Source organism: Nelusetta ayraudi, unplaced genomic scaffold (assembly GCF_046127955.1).
Source record: "Nelusetta ayraudi isolate G7.1 ecotype Tasmania unplaced genomic scaffold, CSIRO-AGI_Nayr_v1 ptg000136l, whole genome shotgun sequence".
Taxonomy (NCBI): Eukaryota; Metazoa; Chordata; class Actinopteri; order Tetraodontiformes; family Monacanthidae; genus Nelusetta; species Nelusetta ayraudi.
In genome coordinates, this window is record NW_027466186.1 from 7,304,873 (window position 1) to 7,328,047 (window position 23,175).

General features: G+C 41.7%; 1 protein-coding gene across 4 annotated transcripts in view; it reads right to left on the reverse strand.

Moving 5' to 3' along the window:
• Positions 1–164: 164 nt before the first annotated feature.
• znf1035 (zinc finger protein 1035) overlaps positions 165–23,175 on the reverse strand; it is a 31,943-nt gene continuing 8,932 nt past the window's right edge. The window contains exons 2-4 of one of the 4 annotated variants that reach the window (XR_012925291.1): positions 18,143–18,199; positions 17,696–18,057; positions 165–3,340 (exon numbers count right to left, since the gene is read on the reverse strand). Coding sequence is in view for 3 of the 4 variants with exons in the window: in XM_076012541.1 (XP_075868656.1) it covers positions 9,927–18,014 (8,088 nt within the window). In the remaining variant the exon portion in view is untranslated. Of the gene's footprint in view, positions 3,341–9,339; positions 18,058–18,142; positions 18,200–23,175 lie in introns of those variants that run through there. The other 3 variants (XM_076012543.1, XM_076012542.1, XM_076012541.1) reach the window with 3 other exon arrangements.

Genomic DNA, 23,175 nt, shown 5'->3' on the forward strand with positions numbered 1-23,175 from the left:
TTTTGTTTTTGTTGTACATAGATTGACTTGAGTGTCTTTATAACTACTGCATAGTTAATAGTTTATTTTTGTTCTGTTTTTATAAGTGCTGCAACAGTGTAGATTCCCGATTTGGGATCAATAAAGTACATCCATCTCTCTGTCGCTCTCTCATAACAACAGTATTGTTTTTCACAGACTTCTTTTTATTGACACTGGTAACAGGTTACAGCCACATCTGTGAGAAAAGTTTGGTTACCAAATATTCAAACCAACATTTACGAGCTAATGAGACTATGAATAAAATAATTGGCTTGATTAAAAATTAAGATGTAAAGTATATCAAAGCATTTTCTTATGTACAATCTCTACAGTGATTACTTGTTCTATTACACTCTAGGAGAGCTTTGAAAAAGACATAATGACACCTTTATGACTGTACATACAACAATGTATCTATGAACAGAAAAAAACAAATAATCTCATTGGCATTAAGACGTTAACTGCTCTTTGTGCCTTGGCATGGCCTTCCCAACCAAGATGCGATGAATTCTCCTGCGGTGGATTTTAAGCGATTTTAGGCTTGGGTATGTCCCTTGACAAATGTCACAACGATGCGATTCAGCTTTCTTTTTGTGAGTGAGCAGATGTTTCTGCAAACCGTCCACAGTGCCAAACCAGCGAGGACAGGCTGGGCAGCGCACAGGTTTGATGACGGCGGGCTTACAAGTGCCACTTCTCTGGTGAAACAAAAGACCAATTGTGTTATGGAAAGCAGCGTTGCAGTGCAAACAGCGGTGGGTCTTCGGTGGGTTTGTGGGCGGATTTGTGGGCCGCACACCTCTGCATCGGTTTAGGGTGAGATGTCGCCGGAGGGAACAGTGAGCAGCAAAAGTGTTGTTACACCGCATGCAAGAAATCCTCTGTGGTTTTCTTGCTGGACTTGGAAGCTTGTCCACAGCGACAGGTGGATTCTGCGACAGCTTATTCAATGTCGGCGAAGTTTGCTGCTGTGGTCGCTGCTGCTGAAGGCAGATTAACAGAGGTTGGGACTTCTGGGGTTGCAGGATCTTCAGCAGCTGATTATGGGGATGCATATGAATCTGTAGGTGAACTTCATAGTCGGCCCAGGAGTTTACAGTCTCTCCACAAGTAGGACAAGTGTATGATTCTTGGGCGTGTTTCTGCAGATGCTCCAGGAGAAGCCTTGGAGATGTAAATCCAACACCACACTCACACGTTACTCTCCTTGGCAGTACAGAGGGCAAAGACATGATACCCCAGGCGCTGCTATTCTCCTCCTGGGTTTGATTGTCCGTTGCACCGCTCGTGACATTAGGCAGCGCAGGCCCTGTATTTGCAGCATTATTTGGATGACGCAACTGACACCTTTTTTTGTGAGTCATCATGTTATCTTTGCGGTTAAAGCTCCTACCACAGACAGAACAAGGAAACATTGGTTTTATAGTGTTGGCATTCAATGTAGAGGGACCAAAACCCTTTGCTACTGTTGCATGTGGTACAAACCCACATAGTCGCAAGTGTCGATTTAAAGTGCCAGGTCGACTGTAGGTTTTCTGACACCTGTTACAAGGATAACGTTTCACACCATCACTTACAAAATAACGTAGGCCTGTGTGTTCATCCATAGCAAATTTCTGTTGCTCTCTATATACCTGCATTTCATCATCCAAAGGCATTGTCCATTGCCCTTCACTGCTGTCTTCATTCTCATCCAAACATTCCTTCTCCGTCGAGGCATCTTTGTGCTCTGGCATGGAAGATGTGGAAAAGAACGGTGGAAAAGCTTTGGCTGGATGTGTCCATGTCAGCTGTGAAGGTGCAGGTTGTTCTTGGTCGGCAGAAGGCAACTCTTCCTTGATACTGGGAGTCATTTCAGTGCCAACCCCAACACTCTTGTTGATATCAATTTCATCTCGAACTTCGGCATCTGCAGTGGAATCACTGACTGGTCTTTCTGAACCAAAATTGTGAACAGACGGCTCAATCTGCCGAGCAGCAAAGGACCTGGAACCCTGGCACTTATGGTTTTTCAGATTCCACCTTCGTGCGTAACTGTGCTTGCACAGTGGACAAAAGAAAATCTTCCTAGTATTGCTAAGACTTTGAAATGACACTAGTTTAGGGTTAATGGATAATTTATTTCTAAATGGCTTTGCTAGATGCAGGGCTCTCTTGCCTAACTGAGGGCACACATGTTTGTCTGACAGGGGCATCCGGCCAATTATCAATTGTTTACAACGGCGGCAACATTTGATTCTTTCTTTTTTGTGCAAAAAGTGATGCTCTGTTAGTCGGTCCAGGTTGTCGAAGACCCTACGGCAGCGGCCACACTGGTATTTTCCATATGTACCATTATTGTGAGAATCCCTCAGTTTCTGACGGGTTTCGAGGACAACAACAGGGGATAAGGATTTTGTCAGAGAGACAACTTTCTTCCTACTTGACTCCAGAACTCTGGTGATAGACGGAGCTTTAGTCTTTTTATTTGGTCTTGCAAGCAATCGCCTCAACTGGGCGATAGAGTGATCACTGACAGGAGATGGTTGTGTTTGGTCTTCTGACAAGATGTCAACAGGGACATCTTCTTGTTTTGGGGTAATTGTGTCATGTTTCAGTTTTGAAGGCTGAGTGCCTGTGAAGCGCTTCATGTATACTGATGCCAGCAGATTCATCACATTATTTTTTTTGGGCAATTTCTCAGTCTTTTCACAGTTAGAATTAGATTGTTCCAGGTCTTCACAATCTTCTCCAGGTGTTGACGTTTCCTCTGCTGTGGGTAAAAACTTGAATTGCTCCTCACAGCCATCTTGACATTGTGTAATCTGGCTTTGAGGACAGCTAGCCATGTCAATGTCCTTCTCAAGGCCCACATCTGGTTTGTTGGCAGTTAACTCGGGTGACTCAACAACTGGGGACCTTGAGGTAGAGGGGCTGCTGTCCAGTGGCTGCTTTAGCTCATGGTCAGAAATGTGTGAACGCTTGTGATCCAACATCAAATTAAAATCCAGAAATTCTTCACCACAGTCACATATATAAAAAGAAGGCGTAGAGCTCTCAGGCAAGCGTGGCAGCGCTTTGGACTGTTCACTGGATGAGTCTAATGGTGTTTCTGGGGGGTTGAGGCCAGTCTGCGGTGGAGGAGGAGGAACTTTGGGGATTGAACTAGCATGGGTTGCCTGATGCACCAGCAAGGATGCCAGTCCATTAAATGTGGCTGAACATGCCACACAGGGATACACTTTGGACGGTGTGCTTCCTTGAAACCCGAGCATCATGGCTGCAATGGTCTCATGGAAATCCAGGCGTCGCAATCATGTGGGTGAATGTCCTGTTGATTCTACAACAAACAGAAAAATTAAAGTTACAATCATAGCATGAATATAAAACACATAATCTTAAAAATGAAAATTTGCTGAAATAATTTGTTTTATACGTTTAACTGAGATTAGACCACCTTCAACATTTTGAATTTTTACTTAAATCCCATTATATTATGAGACAGCTGTTTCAAATGTCCATTTTAAAACTTTCAGTGACACCAGTCATTAATCAAAACAATATCAATTTACTTATGTCAAAATTCTTTGGCTATTTTTTCAGCAGAAGTGAAGAAATGTACAAAACAACCATGTCGAAACAGGTGGAGAAAAGTGTCAAGTGTGGTAAAAGCCAGAATAAAAGGTAAGGTGTGCAAAACAGCTGTAAGATTAGCAATGTTTAATTTGAAGACAGAGGCATTGAGAAAAAGACAGAAGACAGAGCTGGAGTAGCTGAGATCAAAACACTAAAGAGACAGCACATGTTCGATTAGGACGCTGCGGACATTTTAAATAGGTGCAATTATCATTAAATTACTAATTTTTGCCACACCCAAGCAGCACTCCATGCACAGTGTTTTTGAATATGATAAAATAAGGTTGCATTGGACACACCCACACACACAGCTAAAGGAAGTGATGACAGTTGGAATTTACATGAACAGCTTTGTAAAAGTTAATAACATATTGGCTTAATGACAGAAAGATTCCTTGAAGCCCCCACTTAGAAAGTAATATTTAAAAGAGACAGACATATTACATAAAAATCAGCATTGAAGATGTGACTGATCTATGGTACTTTTTAATCCATGTTCTTTCTCCACTCTCTCTCTCTCTCTCTCTCTCTCTCTCTCCCTCTCTCTCTCACACACACACACACACACACACACACACACACACACACACACACACACACACACACACACGTTGATTTTTGAGGAATTTATATAACAAAAAAATCTCAATGAGGTAAAAAGAAGCATTAAAACATTTTGAAAACACTTCGCCGTTTAAAAAGAAAATCTGGTGGACATTTTTGCGTTGTATTAAGGTAACCATGCTTTCTAAAAACACATAGTCTTGCGCAATTCAGACTAATATTGTTAAATGATATTAGTCAGTGTATTACGTTCTTCTGTTTTAATGCAGTGCTTTGCATTCCACAAAAGAATGGCAAACATGATCATCCAAAAAAGATTGTTTTAATATTCAATGACAACAATCAAAACTGATTTCCGAATAATTATTTCATCAGTGGGCGCAGCCAAGTGAGATTAGTTTTCATCTTACTTCAGTAAGTTTACGTCGCATTTAGATACTAAATACCGATTATTGAATGTAGACCAATTTTACGCTCGGAAATTGAGTTAAATGTCTCGAAGAAATAAACTTCACTGTTCCAATCTGACAATTTACACTTAACCAGTTTTCTAATCATAAGACCATAAATCAGTGCCTCACTTCCAAACGAAGTCATCAGTTTCGTTTATTTATCCTCCACCTAAAACTCGCCATTGAAGATAATTATAAACATATGCGAAGGGTAGGATTCAAACGATTGACTCGCATGTTTTGAGCTGTCATAAAAGCGAATACAACCTTCGTTCAATCCAATTAGGTACCACCATCACGAGTTAGATGAAAGGCAACGTAATCATAAATCATGTCAACAACCACGGACGCTATCGGATGCCCAGTATCTCCCGTCCGAGCTAATGCTAGTTCAGCTAGCTTCCTCTTAACGACTGTGACGAGCAGACGCACGTTCACTTTCATCTTCCGAACGTCTCCCTACTACAGACGTCTCAAGCACGGCAGCGAGTCCATCTAAACAGGTCGGCTTCGAGCTTATTCTCAAGGCTGCTGGTGGAAGCTAAACAAGGGGAGGGGTAGGGAGGGGGGCACGTTCCTTACGGCCATGTAAGGTGGACCGGACCGTGAACAAGCTCACGGTCGCACCTGGACAAAAGAACGGGTTTCTGCAGAACACCGGCAGATGGGCTAAATCTGCAAACGACTTACTCACCGGCAACACGAGCACTGATGTCGCCTTTCTAAGTACAGCCCATGGATGTGGAGCCACTGAAATCAACAATGGCGTCAGCAGCAGGACCGAGCAGACATCTGCCCATGCAGAAACCACCCACTCTCAGAGGAGGCAGCACAGCTCTCCTCGGCTCCGTGGTGAACAAACGTGACGCCGTGCCAAGAGAAAGAACCAACGGCGGGGCTGGATCTGGGGCCACGGCGGCAGCAGGCGCGAATCAGAAACGCTCCGGTAACACTGTGCGCATGCGCAGTTATGCCCAGGGGAGACCACGTTCAACCGTTCTTGGTGCACCATTTTCTGTAAGGTTTTTGGCGCAGCGGCCACAGTGAAGACTGCAGGATAAGTACATGGATTGTGTGTGTGTGTGTGTGTGTGTGTGTGTGGGAGGGGACCACAGCAAAGCATGGTTTCTTCCCTGCGCTTGGCCATGAGGACTGCTTGAAATGGGGACTGGCAGAGACCTGCACATCGTCTGTCCCCTTGATCAAAAAGTTGCACAAATCTTCAAGAATGTGGACTATGGGTACTATAGACTGAGAAACCACACGTCCATCTTCAGAACAGACAGTGCAATCCAGAAGGGACTGATTTTGGGGGCCAGGCCAGCCTGTCTTGAGGAACACTGTGTTGTGGCAGAAGAGATGTTATGCATCATTGATTACAGTCTGATTCTGCTTCTGTTGCATGATTGTGAAATTCCACTTTCACTTCCCAGTGAGCTGTTAGGGCTGAACAGCTTAACGGTCTTCCTTTGTCGCTATAACTGGTGTTTGCCGGGTTTTTTTTCCCCCCAGGCTTTAGTGTAAGTGTCGTGTCGTGTGTGTGTGTGTGTATGTGTTGCTGTCCCAAGCAACATTTTTTTTTAAAGAATTGTTGGCCATTTTCATAAAACTACTGCATTATCCACACTGTGCCTTTGTTTATTTTATTTATTTATTCTATGTTCCCGACATTCCCACACCCCTAAAACTCAGAATTCAAATATGAATTCTGGGTGATCTAGCTGCCAGCAAGGTTATGCACATTTGACTAAGACTAAAATAATCCCACTACTCCATGGCAATTTGTAGTGGCAGAAACACCATGCTGTGCTCTGGAGTGTTACCCCATATGTCCATAGTAACAGGTTGGACCGTGAAGACTGAGTTAGTGTCTTGTATCTCTTTGTGCCATGAGCGCAAAAAATGATGTTACAATGCCATTGCAATCTACCAACTCCAACTCTACCAACCTAATGACTTAATGGTAAGAGTGTACGCTTGGAGACTTGGGTTTGATCTTCAGTCAGGTCACACCTGAAGGGGGTCCTCCTTGTGCTGGTCCTCACGCCTGATTAAATGCTAGGGTAGTAGGCATCCATCCATCAGTCCATTTTCAATACCCACTTCTTCCTAAGCTCAAGGTCACGGCGGTCTGAAGCCTCTCCCAGCTATCATAGGGTGAAGGCAGGGTGACACCCTGGACAAGTTGCCAGTTCATCACAGGGCCACATAGAGACAAACAACCATTCAGACTCAAATACACACCTACGGATAATTTAGAGTTCCCAATTCACCTCACAAGAATGTTTTTGGAGTGAGGGAGGAAGCCGGAGAACCCGGAGAGAACTCACACAGACACAGGGAGAACATGCAAACTCCAAACAGAAAGGCCCCAGGCCCGAAATCGAACTCATGACCTTCTTGCTGTGAGACGGCAGCGCTAACCACTGCATACCAGTACGTTTACATACCAAACAAAAACAAAAGTGATAAAAGCACTGACAATCTTTCTAATTTCACACTTATAACATAAAATGTTGGCTCTTACATTCATGTGTGACAGTAGCCCATCGGTGCATCTGTCCTGAAACTGGCAGGTATAAATTTGATCTTCAGTCAGGTCATACAAAAAATGCATCCTTGAATGTCCTTCTTGTGCAGAACCCATTGACTACATAAAGATGGATGGAGCATCCAGTTTCGAAAATAAGGCCAATGTGGAAGTGACAAAAACTTAAACTCCATCATTTGGCCAGTAGGGACCATGGAAAATGGTAGCAAAAAGACTCAAAACAATGCATAAAGGAGCACTAAATTCATACCATAACAAACTGGTTACATTTTTTGTTGGTGCAAATTGCTAGAAATATATACATATATCATATAATTGAATAACCCCTGATGTTCTTTTGTCTGATTTGCTTTAATTAAAACAACAACAAAAAAAACATGTTGTGAGTGTACCAACAGTTTAGAGACCAAGTGCAGCCAGCTTACTAGCGGGTGGGCGGGTGTTGGAGCAGACACTGTATATGGGCTTGAATCATTGCTCTACTCCTGTACCATCCACACATCCACACGTGGAATCTTTTGGTTTCAAAACAAATTGGAAGCTCACGATGGCACTGACCATGAAACCAATCTGTAGACTTTAGACTGGATGTTTGAAAACCAATGAATGATGTCACAATAACTCTTTACATACAGTCAGCGACCAAAACCAAACCTGGATAAAAGCAAAGTGTTGTCAAGAAGTTTGCCAAAGCCAAATTATATATGCAAATCAAATCAATCCAAGTCAGGCAACACTACGGTACTGTGGTCAGAGCTGTTGCCTCAAAGCAAGAAGGTCGCAGGTTCGATCCTGGGCCTGGCGCCTCTTTGTGCAGCTTGCATATTCTTCATGTGTCTGTGTGTTTTCCTGGGTACTCCGGATTCCTCCCACAGTCCAAAAACATGCACATGAGGTAAACTAGGAATGTTGTCCTAAAATGTGCTTGTTTGTCTTTCTGTGTGGCCCTAGGAGTAATTAATGAATTACTCCAGAATGTATCCCGCCTTCGCCCCCTGACAGCTGGGATAGGCTCCAGTAGACCCTAAGTACAGCAGTAACCGGTTATAGAAGACAAACAGAAATCTACAGAAGACTCTGTGGCAAACCCAGACAGTGGGCTAGTGTAGTTGAAAGGCCTCGGCGCAAGTCTTGCACTAGGCGCACAGAGAACATGCACCCACCCTTTACAAGGCCTACAGCCAAGAACCCCAAGATGAAAAAGAATGCAGAATCACCCATCGAATCCTTCAGGTGTCGTTGCAATGAGCTGGTCATTGGCCACAGTGAGTTGGACTGAAAGAACAACCCCTGGCTACGCTGCTCATCCAACTAAGTGTGTGAAAAGGAGGTGAAGAAAAGACTGTTGGTATTCTTTTGTCTGTTGTCTGGTTATGTGTCTGCCAATTGAATGCACAGAAACCATTACCTGCCTTCTGCAGACAATACTAGGCACATGGGAACTGCTTTGTCATATCTGAAGACTGGTATTAATTTGGAACAAATTGTGCTTTCTTGTTGATGAGTTTCAGTTTGTGTCAATTATTCTATCTTAAGTGGGCTGCCTGCCTGGGAAAAAACTTGTAGGCACAACATTTTTCTGCGAAAGTTTAAAAGCAGACAGTCAAGCTCACATTTCCATCATTCTGGACTCGGTCCACAGACACTCACTGTACACTTACGGATAGGCTACTAAATCCTTCTTTATGCATTAAAATACTAGAAGTTTTGCACCTATCTCATTTTTCCAACTGGCTTCAGCCACGTGACACCAGTGTCTGCGGATCAATTTCATTTGGCTGTACTGAACACTCAACTGAAGGGAGAGAGGAATATTTTTACCTGTTTCAGGTCCCATGCTCTGAAGGGGGAAAAAAAAACTGCCTCTACTGCTGTAAAATAAATGTGATAAGTTACCTTTTGTTTATTTTAATGTAAAACTTTTTTTTTTTTTTTTTTGGGGTGGGGGGTATGTAACATTGTAATGTTTTCATGAAGGTATGTTGAATATCATACTGACCTACAAAATAAATTGAACTACTGTCCTTTTTTAAAAGAAAACATTTCAACACCCAAGAAGTTTTCCTTCCTTTACCAATGGCTCCTGAAGGTACACAGAAATAAAATAAAATAAAATAAATAAAAAAAGCTCAAGCATTGTTTTTGAATATTTCCTTTATGTTCAACTGAACTCAAACTAAAACTGTGAAGTAAAGTAACATTTCTAAGGACTCAAAGTCAAGTAACACATCCAGTAACATTACATTGGCCATGTCATTATAAAGAAGTGATCCACATTTAACACAAGCAATGGAATTGAAATTTACATCGAGTACTCAAAAAACAATAGAAAACATGGACAGAAGCTAAAAATACAAGTTTAAACTTACAGTTTGAAAAACAAACCTGACTAGCACAGTGAGAAAATAAAACTCTAAAGAATATGATCAAAAACCGTCAGATTTCTGTCCTGGATATATTATCCTTCCAACATCTCTCTGCATTAAATCAATATTATACAGCTTTATACAATTCTTAACTACGGCTGATTTACAGTCAGTTTAATAATTCTAATCACAAATATATACACAATAGAAGCAAAAATAAATCTTCCTGACAACCTTTGTGACTTACAGGATTTCAACAAGGAGCAATAAAACAGGAAACAAGGCATGAAAGTGACTTTCAAGTTATTTTAGTTGTTTAAATAGATGATAGAGTAGACAGCATTGAATAAACGTCTGTTAGGGTGAACTAGCATGGGTCTGCTGATGTTCTTCAAGGAGGTGAGGAAAAGCAAAGGCTTTGTCACATTCATTGCATTCATATACAACCTGACCCATATGACTTTCTCTGTGTTGTTTGAGAAGAGACAACTGGCGAAATGATTTGTAACACATATCACATCGATGCTCTCCAACATCTTTTTCAGCATGCATTCTCATATGCAAAGACAGCTCTTTCACTGTATTAAATTCTGAGTGGCACTGACTACACTTCAGTTTCTTTTCTGATGACTTGGTTGTGCTGCGAGCCAATGACTTTTTAATATGCTTCTGCTTGTGTTCTTGAAGGCATTGCCCCTGGGTCAAATTTTCCCCACCACTGTGTGGCTTCTCTTTCAGATGCTCTTTATTTTGATGCTCCAGTAAACCACTCTTTGAGGAAAACTGCTTTGAACACGCGGAACATTGGTGCAAATCCTCTCCTGTGACATCAACATCCTCCTCCTCGACTGTTGCTGAGCAAGATGGTGCCGACACCTCCATTGACAGATTTAAGCTTTCAGCCTTCATTGTTGTACTTTGCTGGTGAAGGCACTTGTGCTGGTGGAAAGCAACACTTCCCAAGAAGTTCTGGTGGCAGTCAGAACATTTAATTGGAGAACCTGGTATTCGATGGCTGCATTCGTGTTGTTCAAGCTTATCCCCAGAGGGAAAGGGCATCTTGCACATTTGGCATTCGAACACATTCTGGAGGTGCACAGGGAAGTGACACATCAGTTCAGTGGCAGACACAAAACACTTGGTGCAAACTGGACAGACAAAACTTTGTGAAGGGCTTTCATCTTTCACTTCAGTCTTACTTCCAGCATTAGCACTAATGTGACCCTTAAGATGAGTAAGGAAGTCTTGAGATGTGGAAAAGCTTTTGTTGCAAAGATTACATGAATATTTTTGACTAGGGTGGGTTGTTTGATGGGTGTTCCTGTGCTTTTTAAGGTGAGATGGATCAAGAAAATGCTTATTGCAATCTAAACAGGAGTAAGGTCGCTCTTGGGCAGCTAAGCAACCATGTTCAGAAAGCTTTTCTGGGTCACTGAAACGCTCACTACAAACACCGCAGCGGTATTTTAGTTCTCCGGGAATGCCAGAGCACCTTTTCTGAACTGAGGAAAGCTCTTTATGTTCTTTCTGGAAATTCAATGCAGTGTGAGCAGCCCGTGACTTTGAGTGGCTTTTTCGATGTTCGGCTCTACTGGTCTTTGAACTGAAGACGCGGTTGCAAATGTCACATGGAAAGTTTTCGTCTTGGTGACTTGACATATGTTCTGCCAACTGTAAAGGCCCTGTGAAACTCAGGTAGCACTTGGAACAACGGTAAGGGCGGCTCTTTCCGTGAGAGTGTTTGTGTTTACGTAGTGCAAAAAGAGAAACAAAACCTCTACTACAAAGTTGACATTGAAATTCAGACTTGTGCATTCGCTGATGTTGCTGCAGTTGGGATGCTTGGAAGAAACATTTACCACATTCTGCACATTCATGTGGTTTTTCACCCAAATGACACAGCTGATGATCCTCAAGACTCTCGGATGTTGGGAATGTCTTGCCACAGACGTGGCAAGGAAAGTATGGTGCAGAGTCTGAGTCACTGTCCGCACTATTATTTCCTTCCTCACTCTCTCTGGTTGCACTGAAGACACTACTTGGATGGTTTTCAGAGCTCCTTTTTTCCTTTTTCTCATTCTGATGCCATTTTTTGCAGTGTCTCCACAGTGATTTTTTGGAAGAATAGGTCTTTTTGCAATAAAAACAAGTGTAAACGTCATCTGGATGCTCTTCGCCATAATGTTGACACAGCAAAGGCCTTGTCCAAAAGCTCCGATTGCACAGTTTGCAACTAAAAGGTTTGTTTAGGTCATGACATTTTTTGTGGATTTCAAGGTCAGCTGAGGTATAAAAAGACATGGGGCAGTTTGGGCAAGATATTTTGTTATCGGTCCTATGCTTCTGTATGTGCTTTTCAAGGTGTGCTTTACTCTTACACACCCGATGACACTGGGCACAAGTCCTGTGCTTTTTATCTTGTTCCTCTCTTCCATGGGCCTCAAGGTGAGTGATAAGCAACAGGCCGTCTGTAAAGCTCTTGTCACATTCTGAACATTGGTACTGCACGGTTTTCTTTTCATTGCTTGGGATGCTGTGTGCATCACCTGTATCGGAATTTTGTTGGGATTCATCTGTGACCTCCTCCTTGCATGAGAAGCTCGTTTGCAAAACCCCAGTTCCAGTTGATTTGGAACCTTCTCGAAAAAGGAGGACAGAGTCTTCAAGTGCAAAATCAATCTCTGCTTTCACTGGCACGTCCATTTGGTGGCTTATATTCTTTACTGGAACAAGTCCAAATCTACATTTTTTGTAATGGTTCTTCAGAAAATTTTTGTTCCAAAAGCCTTTTTTGCATGTTTTACAGCTAAACGGAGTCACCTTTGAGTGGACACGTAAATGACCCTTAAGCCCAGCTTTACTTATGAAGGACATTTTGCACTCTGGACAAGAAAATGGACTAGGGTTTCTTCTGTCAAGATGGTTATCAGCCTTGTGGCTAAAATTAACATCACTGAACATTTTGTCACAGCTTTCATCTAAAGGTTCTTCTTTGAATTTAGATATTGTTGAGAGATGATGTTGCAGTGGAACAGTAGATGTTGGTGTGGCAGCCGTTTCCAAGCTATGTGAATTTAAAAAGTGCTCTTGAAGTTGTGAAAAAAGCAAAAAACGAGAACTGCAAAATGCACAAGAAAACCCTTTTGGTGGACTTCCAGTGACTGGCGTTTGGCTTTGCAAAACTGTTGAATCAGGTGGGTTTGGTTTTGAAGTGCAAATCTTTCTGTGATCATCAAGTTCATCTTCAGGGAAAAGTCCTCCACACCTGTCACACAATGTGCTCTTCACAGAGTTAAGAGTCGTTTTCGGGCATTTTGGAAAATGCCGCTTTAAATAATCCTTTCGAATAAATCCTTGGCCACAGTAGTTGCAACTGTAGGGCTTCTCTCCTGTGTGGAGGCGTGTGTGCAAACTTAATTGAGTGTTGTTATGGAAAGCAAGAGGGCAATAACTGCACACATACTTGTCACATCTTTTCATTGTCTGATGCTTCCTGAAATATTTTTCATTTGCAAATGATGAGCCACAACGAGTACACTTAAATAATTTAGCAAGATGAAACATTGTGTTGTGTCGGGAGAGGTTTGACGAACTTGAAAAGCTTCTTGAGCAGGCCTCACAATCAAAAGTATTCTTATTTTCAGAAGTTTTGCTACCATACTTAATTTGCCAACCCTTACCAACATCATCTAAACTGATTTTAGGAATACAAACTTCCAATCGAGGTCGTTTCCCTGTACAATGAATCTGATGGATTTTAAGATGGTCATATCTTGAAAAGCAGCTGTCACAAGTTTTACAGCGATAAGGATTTACTTCATTGTGTGTCAAGATGTGTCTCCTCAGGTGCCGGGCTTTAATGAAAGACTTGGTGCAGAATTTACATTTGAATTCGGTTTCTTTTCCTTCAAGTGGCCTTTTCAAGGCCTGTGTCACCACATCACTTTGAGCTTCTAATTGTTTCTTGTTGGAATCCTCCTGACAGAGTGCTGAATGCTGCAGACACATTGCCCGACTTCTGAACCCTTTGCCACAGTGGACACAGGTATAAGGATGCACACCCGTGTGAGAAAAAAGATGTCTCAAAAGTAATGATTTGAACCTGAATCTTTGCGTACAATGAGGGCATTTCATCAGATGATCTTTCTTGACGCTATACCTTGAGTGAATTTTTACATTTTGGCTTATTTGAGAAGTATCTGGATGAGAAATGCCAAAGGAAGATAATTCTCCTGTTTGGAGTTGGGTTCCTTCACAATATGCTTTATGTTGGTTCAGTTTGTTATGTCCAAAGTATAGCATACATTGTAAGCATTGAACTAATGAATTTGTTTTATGGGCAAGGATATGAGCTTTGAGGCGCATTTTCTTTGTGAAAAGTCGTGGGCAGTAGCAACACTGATTAGCCACTTGTGTCTTCGGGTTGGTTTCCATTGTGTCAAGATTTTTGTCCGTAGTAGGGGAGCAATGGTCATGGTGAAGTTTCAGGAATACTTCACGATAAAACTGTTTTCCACACTTGCTGCAGGAGAAGGATTTGTCTCCTGTGTGTCTGTTCATGTGGCGGAGCAAACATCTGCGATTTAAACAATTCTTCTTGCAAAATGGACACAGAGTTGATGAGGAACCAGATGCATGTGTAAGACAGTGTTTCCTTAAATCATGAGCATTATTAAACACATCTTCACACAAGGAACACTGCAGCTTTACTTGTCCACATTGATCCTCCTCCACTGATTCCAGGGTTTCTCGTGATTTTGTTTGTGGTTCTTCATTCAGATTGGTGAACGTATTTTCTCTTTTCTTGTGTCCATCCAGGTGCCTCTTGAGATGCATGGAATACTGGAACTGCAGATTGCATTCGGGGCACTGTAGCTTTCCACTGTTGAGATGTGAGCTTCTGTGTTGTATGAGTTCCCTTATAGTTGGAAATATTTTTTTACAGATTGTGCAATGTATCTTTTTCTGGTGGACAATTTTATGACTAGTCATATAACAACGTCTCTTGAATGTTCTTCCACACTCCAAACAACGGTATGGTTTTTCACCTTTGTGACTTTGCTCATGTTTTTTCAATGACTGTAATGTGGTAAAACATTTATCACAAAAATGACAGCTCAGTGGAGCGCTCCTACTGTCCAAGTTTGGATCACTCTTTTCTACCATTGCATTATCTGAAATAGCTGTTTTGACTGCGCTCGACAAAATTGATTTGCCATCGGTTGTCAAATTGCCAGTGTGTTTGTATGGGTAATGCTTCTTCTTCATATGCCTGTACATTCCAGAGCCCTGAGAAAACAATGCAGGACAAAATTTGCACTTGAAGGAAGGAGTGGGTTTGTTTTGTTTGGAAGAGGGTTCCTTTGTTTTAATTTGTTTCACCTTTGGTTGAGTTGGTTGCTCATACTCTTTTGATTGAATTTCCTTCAGGTCGGAGTTCTTTTCTGTTTCCTTGTTTTTAATATTTTTTTCAGTTGCTTCCGTTTCTTCCCTCCTGTCCTTTGCAAGCTGGAAAATATAATTTCTGAGGCACGTTGTACGGACATGCCTATTTCGATTGGATGATGAAATGAATTTACTGTGACACAAGGGACATTGATATTTACCGGAAACTTTGCACTTCCCAGCAGTTATCAAGTCTTTGACGCAGACACGTAAATGCTGAGCTCTGTTGTATGAGTACCTAAAAAGTCGTGGGCAAAAGGGACATTTGCACTTTCCTCTTATTGTCAGTTTTTCACTTTTTGCATCTCCAGCTTTGGTCAATGGTAGACCTAAAGACAAATTCCGTTGTTTGTGGACGCTAGAAATGTGATTTTTCGCCATCTCTGCTGTTAAAAAGCTTTTGCCACAGAAGCTGCAAAGATTTGTTTTGGCAACGTCAGTAAGCTTTACATGACATTCATGTAATTTCACAGGTGACTTTTTCTGGCTCAAGTCCTTCTTTGTTGGCAGTTTGTTTTCGCCAATATCAGCCTCAGAAGTAGATCCTAGATTGTTATCCTTTTTACATCTGCCAGGGACAAGCTGGTGTCTGCGCAATGAACCACCCTGTGAGAAGTAGAATCCACATCCATTGCATCTGTAAGGCGTTTTTCCCGTGTGAATTCGCATATGTGCAATATACTGATATCGTTTACGGAAGACAGTTCCACATTTTTTGCACCTCCGGTAGTCCTGGTGTCTTCTTCGCTTTGTAATGGTTTTAGATGGTGACTTAGAGCTTGGTGTGACGGAGTTGCATAAATGTTTCTCAGTTTGTTCAGTCCCGATGAGATAGAGATTGCAATTCTTGCAATACTGTAAGTTGTACTCTATATGGCTAGAATGATTATGTTCAATAAGATTATCCAGATTGTGGGTAGTATATGTACACATTTTACAATGAAATGAGTTCTTCGTTGCAGTGACCGGCTTTAACATTTTTAACACAACCAATGGTTGCAGGAGTTTTGTTATTTTTTCAGATGTTATTTTTGTAGGTTCTTCTTTTTGACTGTAAATGACAGATTTGGCCAAAGAAGTATCCTTGTTTTGATTTGCCTCATCAGTTTCAGAATCTTCATCCGACAAGGGTTTACCATACAAAACATCAGGCATCAATCGCTCCTCTTCAGATATTTCAAGCTCTTCAAATGGCTCTTTTGAATTTTCTGCATGAGCATCTGGGATGAGAGCCTCAGAATTTTGATCTAAGCCATTGTTGTGAGCTGAGGGAGAGGTTGTATTTCCACTTTGTGCCACTCTAGGCCAATCATTTTCTACACAGAGATTCATAATACCCAAAGCGTTTTGGGAGAGAGAATCACAAGTTTTATCTTCTGGAGGAACTGCAGTTTCTTTTTCCATACATGTGTCCATGCTGGAGTTAGATGGCAAGTCAAAACTGACATCATCAACACTAAACCTTAAATCTGGACAAGCTACATTAACATTTTCTGCACTTGTCTGTCCCTTTTCTGCACTGGTATTTACAATTGTGTTGAAGTCATTTGCCACAGAGCATGGTTCTGAATTATTTGTAACATGCTGCTTATTCTGGTCACTGGCATCACTGGGGTGTTCACATGGGCTGACACAAAAATTGTCCTGAACAGCACATTTGTCAGACTGATCAAATGGTTGTACGCAGGGTTCAACTTCATGAGGTTTGTTTTTTTCAAATTCATCTGGACAATCTTGACAATCAGGTTCCTCATTCCTTGGATCGGAGAAATGAGAGGTATTTGACAAACTTTCTCTCTCCTGACAGTTGGCTTCAAGATTTTCATCCGGACAATTAGGAGACATAAGATCGGGGGGATCCTGGTTTCTAAAGAAATCATTACTCATTAAACTTTCTTTTTTATCTAGATTTGAAGGGTTTTTGTTGTCATCTTGGTCTTGTTTTGCAATATTGTCTTGAGAAACTGTTTGTTCTGAGGCAACATACTCCATTTTTTCCTGGTCAAATAACTCTCCAACCTCCGCTTGTAGAAGGTTATCCTCCTCTTTGCCAAGGTCTGTAATGACATTTGAAATGGGTTCAATTACATTCTCCCTCACACTTGAATCATTTTCATATACTTTTCTTTCAGTAGCCAAGACTCCATGACCACCTAATATATTTGAATAATCTTGTTGATTGGAAATTACATCTACACTTGTCATTGGTGTCTCAAGTTTGCAAGTTTCTACCTTATCTACGTGGAGCATACCAGTCCCTGATGTTATTACGATTTCCCCCTCAGACAAGGGTCGGCTGTTTTCTAATTCATCAGAGCTTTTGTTGGCTTGTGTAGGTTCACTAACCTGTTTTTTCACATCTGCATTGTATGAACTTCGCAAATTACTAGTGCACGGATATTCTCTTGGAAATACTATAGGTTCAGGTTGGTCTGAAAGCCATTTTGATGGGTTGTGCTTCATAGAAGCATCTGTTTCATATTTTGAAAGTGAGCTACTCGTCGTGAACTTACAAGAAGATCTTGTCTCACCGCCATCTGCATCAGAACAGCTACTGACATCAGAGTACTCATCAAGAAAAGGTGAGGTAAGCATTCCACAGTCTTGCTTTAGCCCTTCCAAGTTTGCGACATAGGATGAGGGAAAAGAGGATGTAGACAATCCATCAGTGGAAAACTCACCATCACCATTTTCACATCTTGGCAAGTAATCTTTATCCGCTTGCTCTCCATCGATTTGCCATGGTGCGTCGTCGTCGTCGTATCGCTGATAAACACAGTCCGAGTTGGGATTTCCAATATTGCCATTTGAGAAAAAGTTTGGATTGAAGTTTGTGGTTGATGTTTCACTTGGGGCGACTGAGCCAGGGAAGTTATGATGTCCAATTAAGTTTTCTATAGACTTGGAATGACTCTCTTCAGGCCCTAATGTAACCAGAGCGCTTGGATCCGATGATAGAGATGAAAGATCGTCAAAATAGGAATCCCAGCCCTGAGCCATTCTCTGCAAGGGTTGGACGCCAGGCCTTCCCTTCTACACAATCCTGAAAAAACATGCATGTGGTGATTGAAAAAGACATTACAAATACTTACATACATAACATTAATAGCATGACAAAAGATTCTGACCTTTTTCTTGACATCCAAGGACTATCCAGAATACTCTTGTTTTCATTAAAAGGAGACCTAGAGAGACGGGATTAATGTTATTATAGTGACGAGTCATACAAACTTTGATGAGTGGTGGAAATGCTAGTCAATGTTAGTTGAAAGAAAATATACCGCTTCATAAAATACACCGATTTCCTCATAATATAAAGTCCATCCATCCATTTTCTATACTCGCTTCTTCCCGAGCTCAGGGTCACGGGGGTCTGCTGGAGCCTATCCCAGCTGTCATAAGTGCAAGACCTTCAATGCTGTATCTTTTGAGTAAATACATGTTTGTTCTGGACTTGCAATGTGTCTCATCTCAAACATTTGAATTGGAGTTACAAAAATTCAAATTCAACTACTTCCAATGGCCTTGATTTACATAAGAAGTAGAATAGTGGGCACAATGTCTTATCCTTGAGCAGATCAGCATTTATCCATTTGCAAGTAGAGGGTACCATTAGATATCATTTCATTCTTTTCATCCAGCATTCACAAGTTTAAAATCAACATAGTCCAACACTGATGTGTATGAGGACAAGACAGGACTGCTGGCTGGCCCCTTCCAGATGCATTTCCTCCAAAGCAGTGAAATTCGGATTTTATTTTTGGTCAATATCGTGTAGCTGTACAGGACAGTTTCAGCTTTGTTGTTAATGAAATAAACAACAGGTGAACTAGGGGGCAACAATAACATGGTTCCCAAAACAGGAATGGCTTCCAGGTTGGGGTGACTGATATTTTCCTCTCTCCTCTCTTTTTCTCTCTTCTGCCTGATTTCTACTGCTGTAATTTTTAATTTGGCTTGGACACTACAGAGGTTGCACAAGTAGTCCAACCTCTCCAGGATGGCACAACAATATGTGCCGTTTGGGTGTGCTGTGTTTCCAAGCATTGCTTCAAGTGCATGCATGAAATTCTGGGAGAAAGCTAGTTACTACAAGAGGGCTGTAAAAGGTCCTTAAACCCTCAGCGGGAATGCTATCTGGATTCTTTGTTCATAGAGTCTTGCCTGAATCTATGCTCCCTGTGGTGTTGGTACCAGTTACTAAAGATAAAGTGGGGAAGGTGAATAGCTCAGATAACTATAGGCCAATAGCGCTGGCAAGTGTTATGTCCAAAGTGTTGGAGACAGTCCTGCTAAATAGAGAGGTATGTCCTGACTACTGACAATCAATTTGGTTTTAAACAAAAGCATAGCACTGATTTATGTATTTTTTACATTGAAGAAATTTTAGGAAAATATAATAATTTTAATAACAAATTAGTTTAAACTCAACAATATTCATGTATTTTATTGATGCTACGAAAGCATTTGATCGTATAAACCATGAAAAATTGTTCTTAAAATTATCCAAAAGTGGGGTCCCTAGTTTCTTAGTCAGGATCTTAGTGTACTGGTACTCACACCAGACCATGACAGTGAGATGGGGGAATGTAACATCTGCTCCTTTCTATGTGTCAAATGGTGTTCGCCAGGGTGGAATTTTGTCACCATTTCTTTTTAATATGTATATGAATAATTTGTCTCTTTTGCTGAATGCATGTGGTACAGGTTGTTGGGCTGGTGACACTTTAATCAATCACCTTCTGTATGCTGATGACCTGGTCATTTTTAGTCCTTACAGTGCTGGTCTCGAACATCTGCTGAAAGTGTGTTCTCATTATGGGCATGATTTTGATCTAAAGTTTAACGCTAAAAAGAGTAAGATTATGATGGTTAGAACCAGAGAGGACAGACAGGCCACCTTCCCTGACTTTTTCCTGGCTGGCACTATGCTTAGTGTGTGCACTGAGATTACATATTTGGGCCATATCATCTCTGATGACTTGTCTGATGACAAGGACATTCATAGACGGCGGCGGAAACTGTATGCCCAAGCAAATATGATCTGTCGGAAATTTGGAATGTGTTCTGTATCAGTGAAGATCTAACTCTTCAAAGCGTATTGTACACCGTTGTATACTGCTCAGCTGTGGTGTCGGTATAGACAGGGGAGTATTAGAAAACTTACAGTGGCATACAATGACGACATGAGGCTCTTGCTGAGAGTTCCTAGAAGCTGCAGTGCAAGCCATATGTTTGTTAGTGATGGGGTACCTGCTTGCCCTGCTGTGTTACGCAACCTGGTGTATAATTTTATGTGTAGGGTGTCTGAGTCACAAAACAATTTGATTAATGTTCTGGTTTTTCCAAGCTGTGGAGTCACGGGCAAACAAGTCTGTATGTTAGGCATTGAACATGGTGAATGATTTATTTTATGTATTTTTTTTTTCTATGTCTTCCTTTTTTTTCTTTTTAACTGTGATATGGATCTCTTGGGTCTGAAATAAAGGTATATGTATATATATATATATATATATATATATATATATATATATATAAATATGTGTGTGTGTGTATGTATTTATGTATGTATGTGCTCATTTGTGCAAGGAGAAATGGAATGAGAACTGCCAGAGCAAAATGACCACCAGCAGGCCAAAGTGTGAATGTTTCTCACCAAACAATCAGAAACGGACTCCACGAGGGGGACATGAGGTCCTGATGTCAAGTAGTGGGCCCTGTGCTCACTGCCCAGCACTGCAGAGCTTCAATGGCATTTGCCATCAACCACCAGAAATAATAAGGGCATGTTTCCACGGGCGTGCCTCAGCTCGGTTTGTAGGCATTTCCACTGGCGCCAACACGGTTCCAACCTTTACAAAACCCAAAACTGCTATATTTTTTTAAAATCTCCCACACGTAGATTTTCACATTTTCACGTATTAAAAAGTGAAATGCTTATGAAACTGTACCATAGGCGAGCGAGATCTGCAGACATATTTGTTCTCGGTGGCCAAAGAAAAAGTTCAGAGGGAGCTGGACAGACTGAGCGACATGCCATGAGAAAGTCTTCATGATTTCACATCTGGTAGTCGCAGTAAAGCAAAACGGTGTCAGATAAAAAAATAAAAAAAATTACAGAGCAACTACCGAAGCATCAAGGACCAGAACACGCGAAGTGGAATGAACAGAAGAAATGTTGGAGGTTTGTTCAGCCACACGGATGCGATGGACCACCGGCCTAGTGGGTAACTTCACCCACACTGAGCTGGGACCAAGTCGCAGTGAAAACACACCCGTGCTGAGGCGTACTATGCCGAGCCAAGGTGGCCCGAACCAATTAGCTCTAGTGGAAACGCTCCCCAAGTGTGCCACCGGCACTGTGCTCTTTATCAATACGAGCAGATTCAGGCTAAACGCATGCAACAAATGTGAAAGGGTCTGGAGATGCCAGGGAGAACATTATTTTGCTTGCAACATCATTCAGCATGACTGGCTTGGTTGTGTTTCAGTGATGGTCTGGAAGGACGCACAGACCTCAACAGGTTAGATAATGGCACCATGACAGTCATTAGGTTTTAGGATGAACTCCTTGGACCAATTGTAAGAACCTAGGCTAGTGCTGTGGGACCTGGATTCCTCCTGGTGCACAACAATGCTCGACCTTATGCTGCTAGAGCAGGGGTTCTCCAACCTTTCTGAACCTAAGAGCTACTTCAATGGTACTGAGTTAAATGAAGGGCCACCGGTTTGCTACATTCCCCTGAAATAACACTTTTTCTCAGTTAGCCTTGAGTAATATATGATCATTAATGATACTGATTAGGGCTGAACGATAAATTGCATTTGCGATAATATCACAACAGGACAAAACAAGATTTTCTAACCGCAAAGGACGCAAGAACTGGTCACATGATGCAAGATCTGGTCATGTGACTTGCGTGGCACAAAGCAAAGCAAAGTAGGTAGTGAGGGAAGTCGATACTGCGCTTTTACCTGTTGCACAATGGCCTCAGGCCCGACAAGCAGAACCTGCACAAAGTTTAGTAGCAAAGAGGAGTAGGACGTCAGTTGTGTGGAATTATTTTGGCTACAAAATAGAAGACGTTACAACTTTAGGTATTGTGCAGAACCTGCCTTGCCCCTGTTGCTACTTCACGAAGTAACAAAATGAACCTTTATCAACACTTGAAAATACACCACAAAGCCATGTACGACAGTTGCATGGTGAAAACTCCATTAACCGGTGCTTCAACTTCAAGTAAGAAAACTACCAGCCGACAGGGATCACTGACCCAAGTATTTGAAAGCATTACTCCTTATAAATATAATTCGAAGCGGCGCATGTTAATAACTCAAGACGATAACGGAGTTCATAGCTAAAGATATGATGTCCATTAGTATAGTGACCAATCCTGGGTTCGATGATGAACACAATGGATAAGTGGTACAAAATGGGTTCACGTGAGTATTTTAGCCAGGTTGCTATACCAGAGCTATACAAAAAATGCAGACAGAAAGTTGCAGCAGAGCTGAAAACAGTGGAGTTTTTTGCAACAACGTCTAATCTGTGGTCAAGCCGTAAGGCGGAGCCATACCAGAGTCTGATTGTGCATTACATTGACTAGGATTTAAATCTCGAAGCTCGCTGCCTTCAAGTGTCCTACTTGCCGGACCCCGAACACTGGGGAAAACATTACAGGCAGCCTGAGAAAGGGGCTTGCCAGCTAGGATCTACTGGAAGAAAACCATGTCTGCATAACAACAGACAACACATCGAAAATGGTGATGCTAGCATAGCTAAATTAATGAACCAGACTCCAGTGTTTTGACTGAAAGATGACAGGGTGTCAAGTGCAAATAGGTCTGTGCAAGAAGGTGATGGGGCATTTCTCCCATAGTTGGAAGAAGAAGGTAATGACAGAAGCACAGAGGGAGCTCAAGCTTCCTGTGCAGAGCCTCATCAGTGAATGCTCCACAAGATGGGGATCAAAGGAAAAGATGATTGCCAGGGTTCTAGAGCAGATTAAAGCCATATTTTAGGTATTGTCACCACATAGACTAGCTCGCAGCTTGAGGAAAGAATAAATTACTTTAATAATCACAACCCTACTAATTTTGCAGAGGTTGGATGAATCAAAACATGGACAATTATATAGACCATCTACTGTTTCTCAAAGTC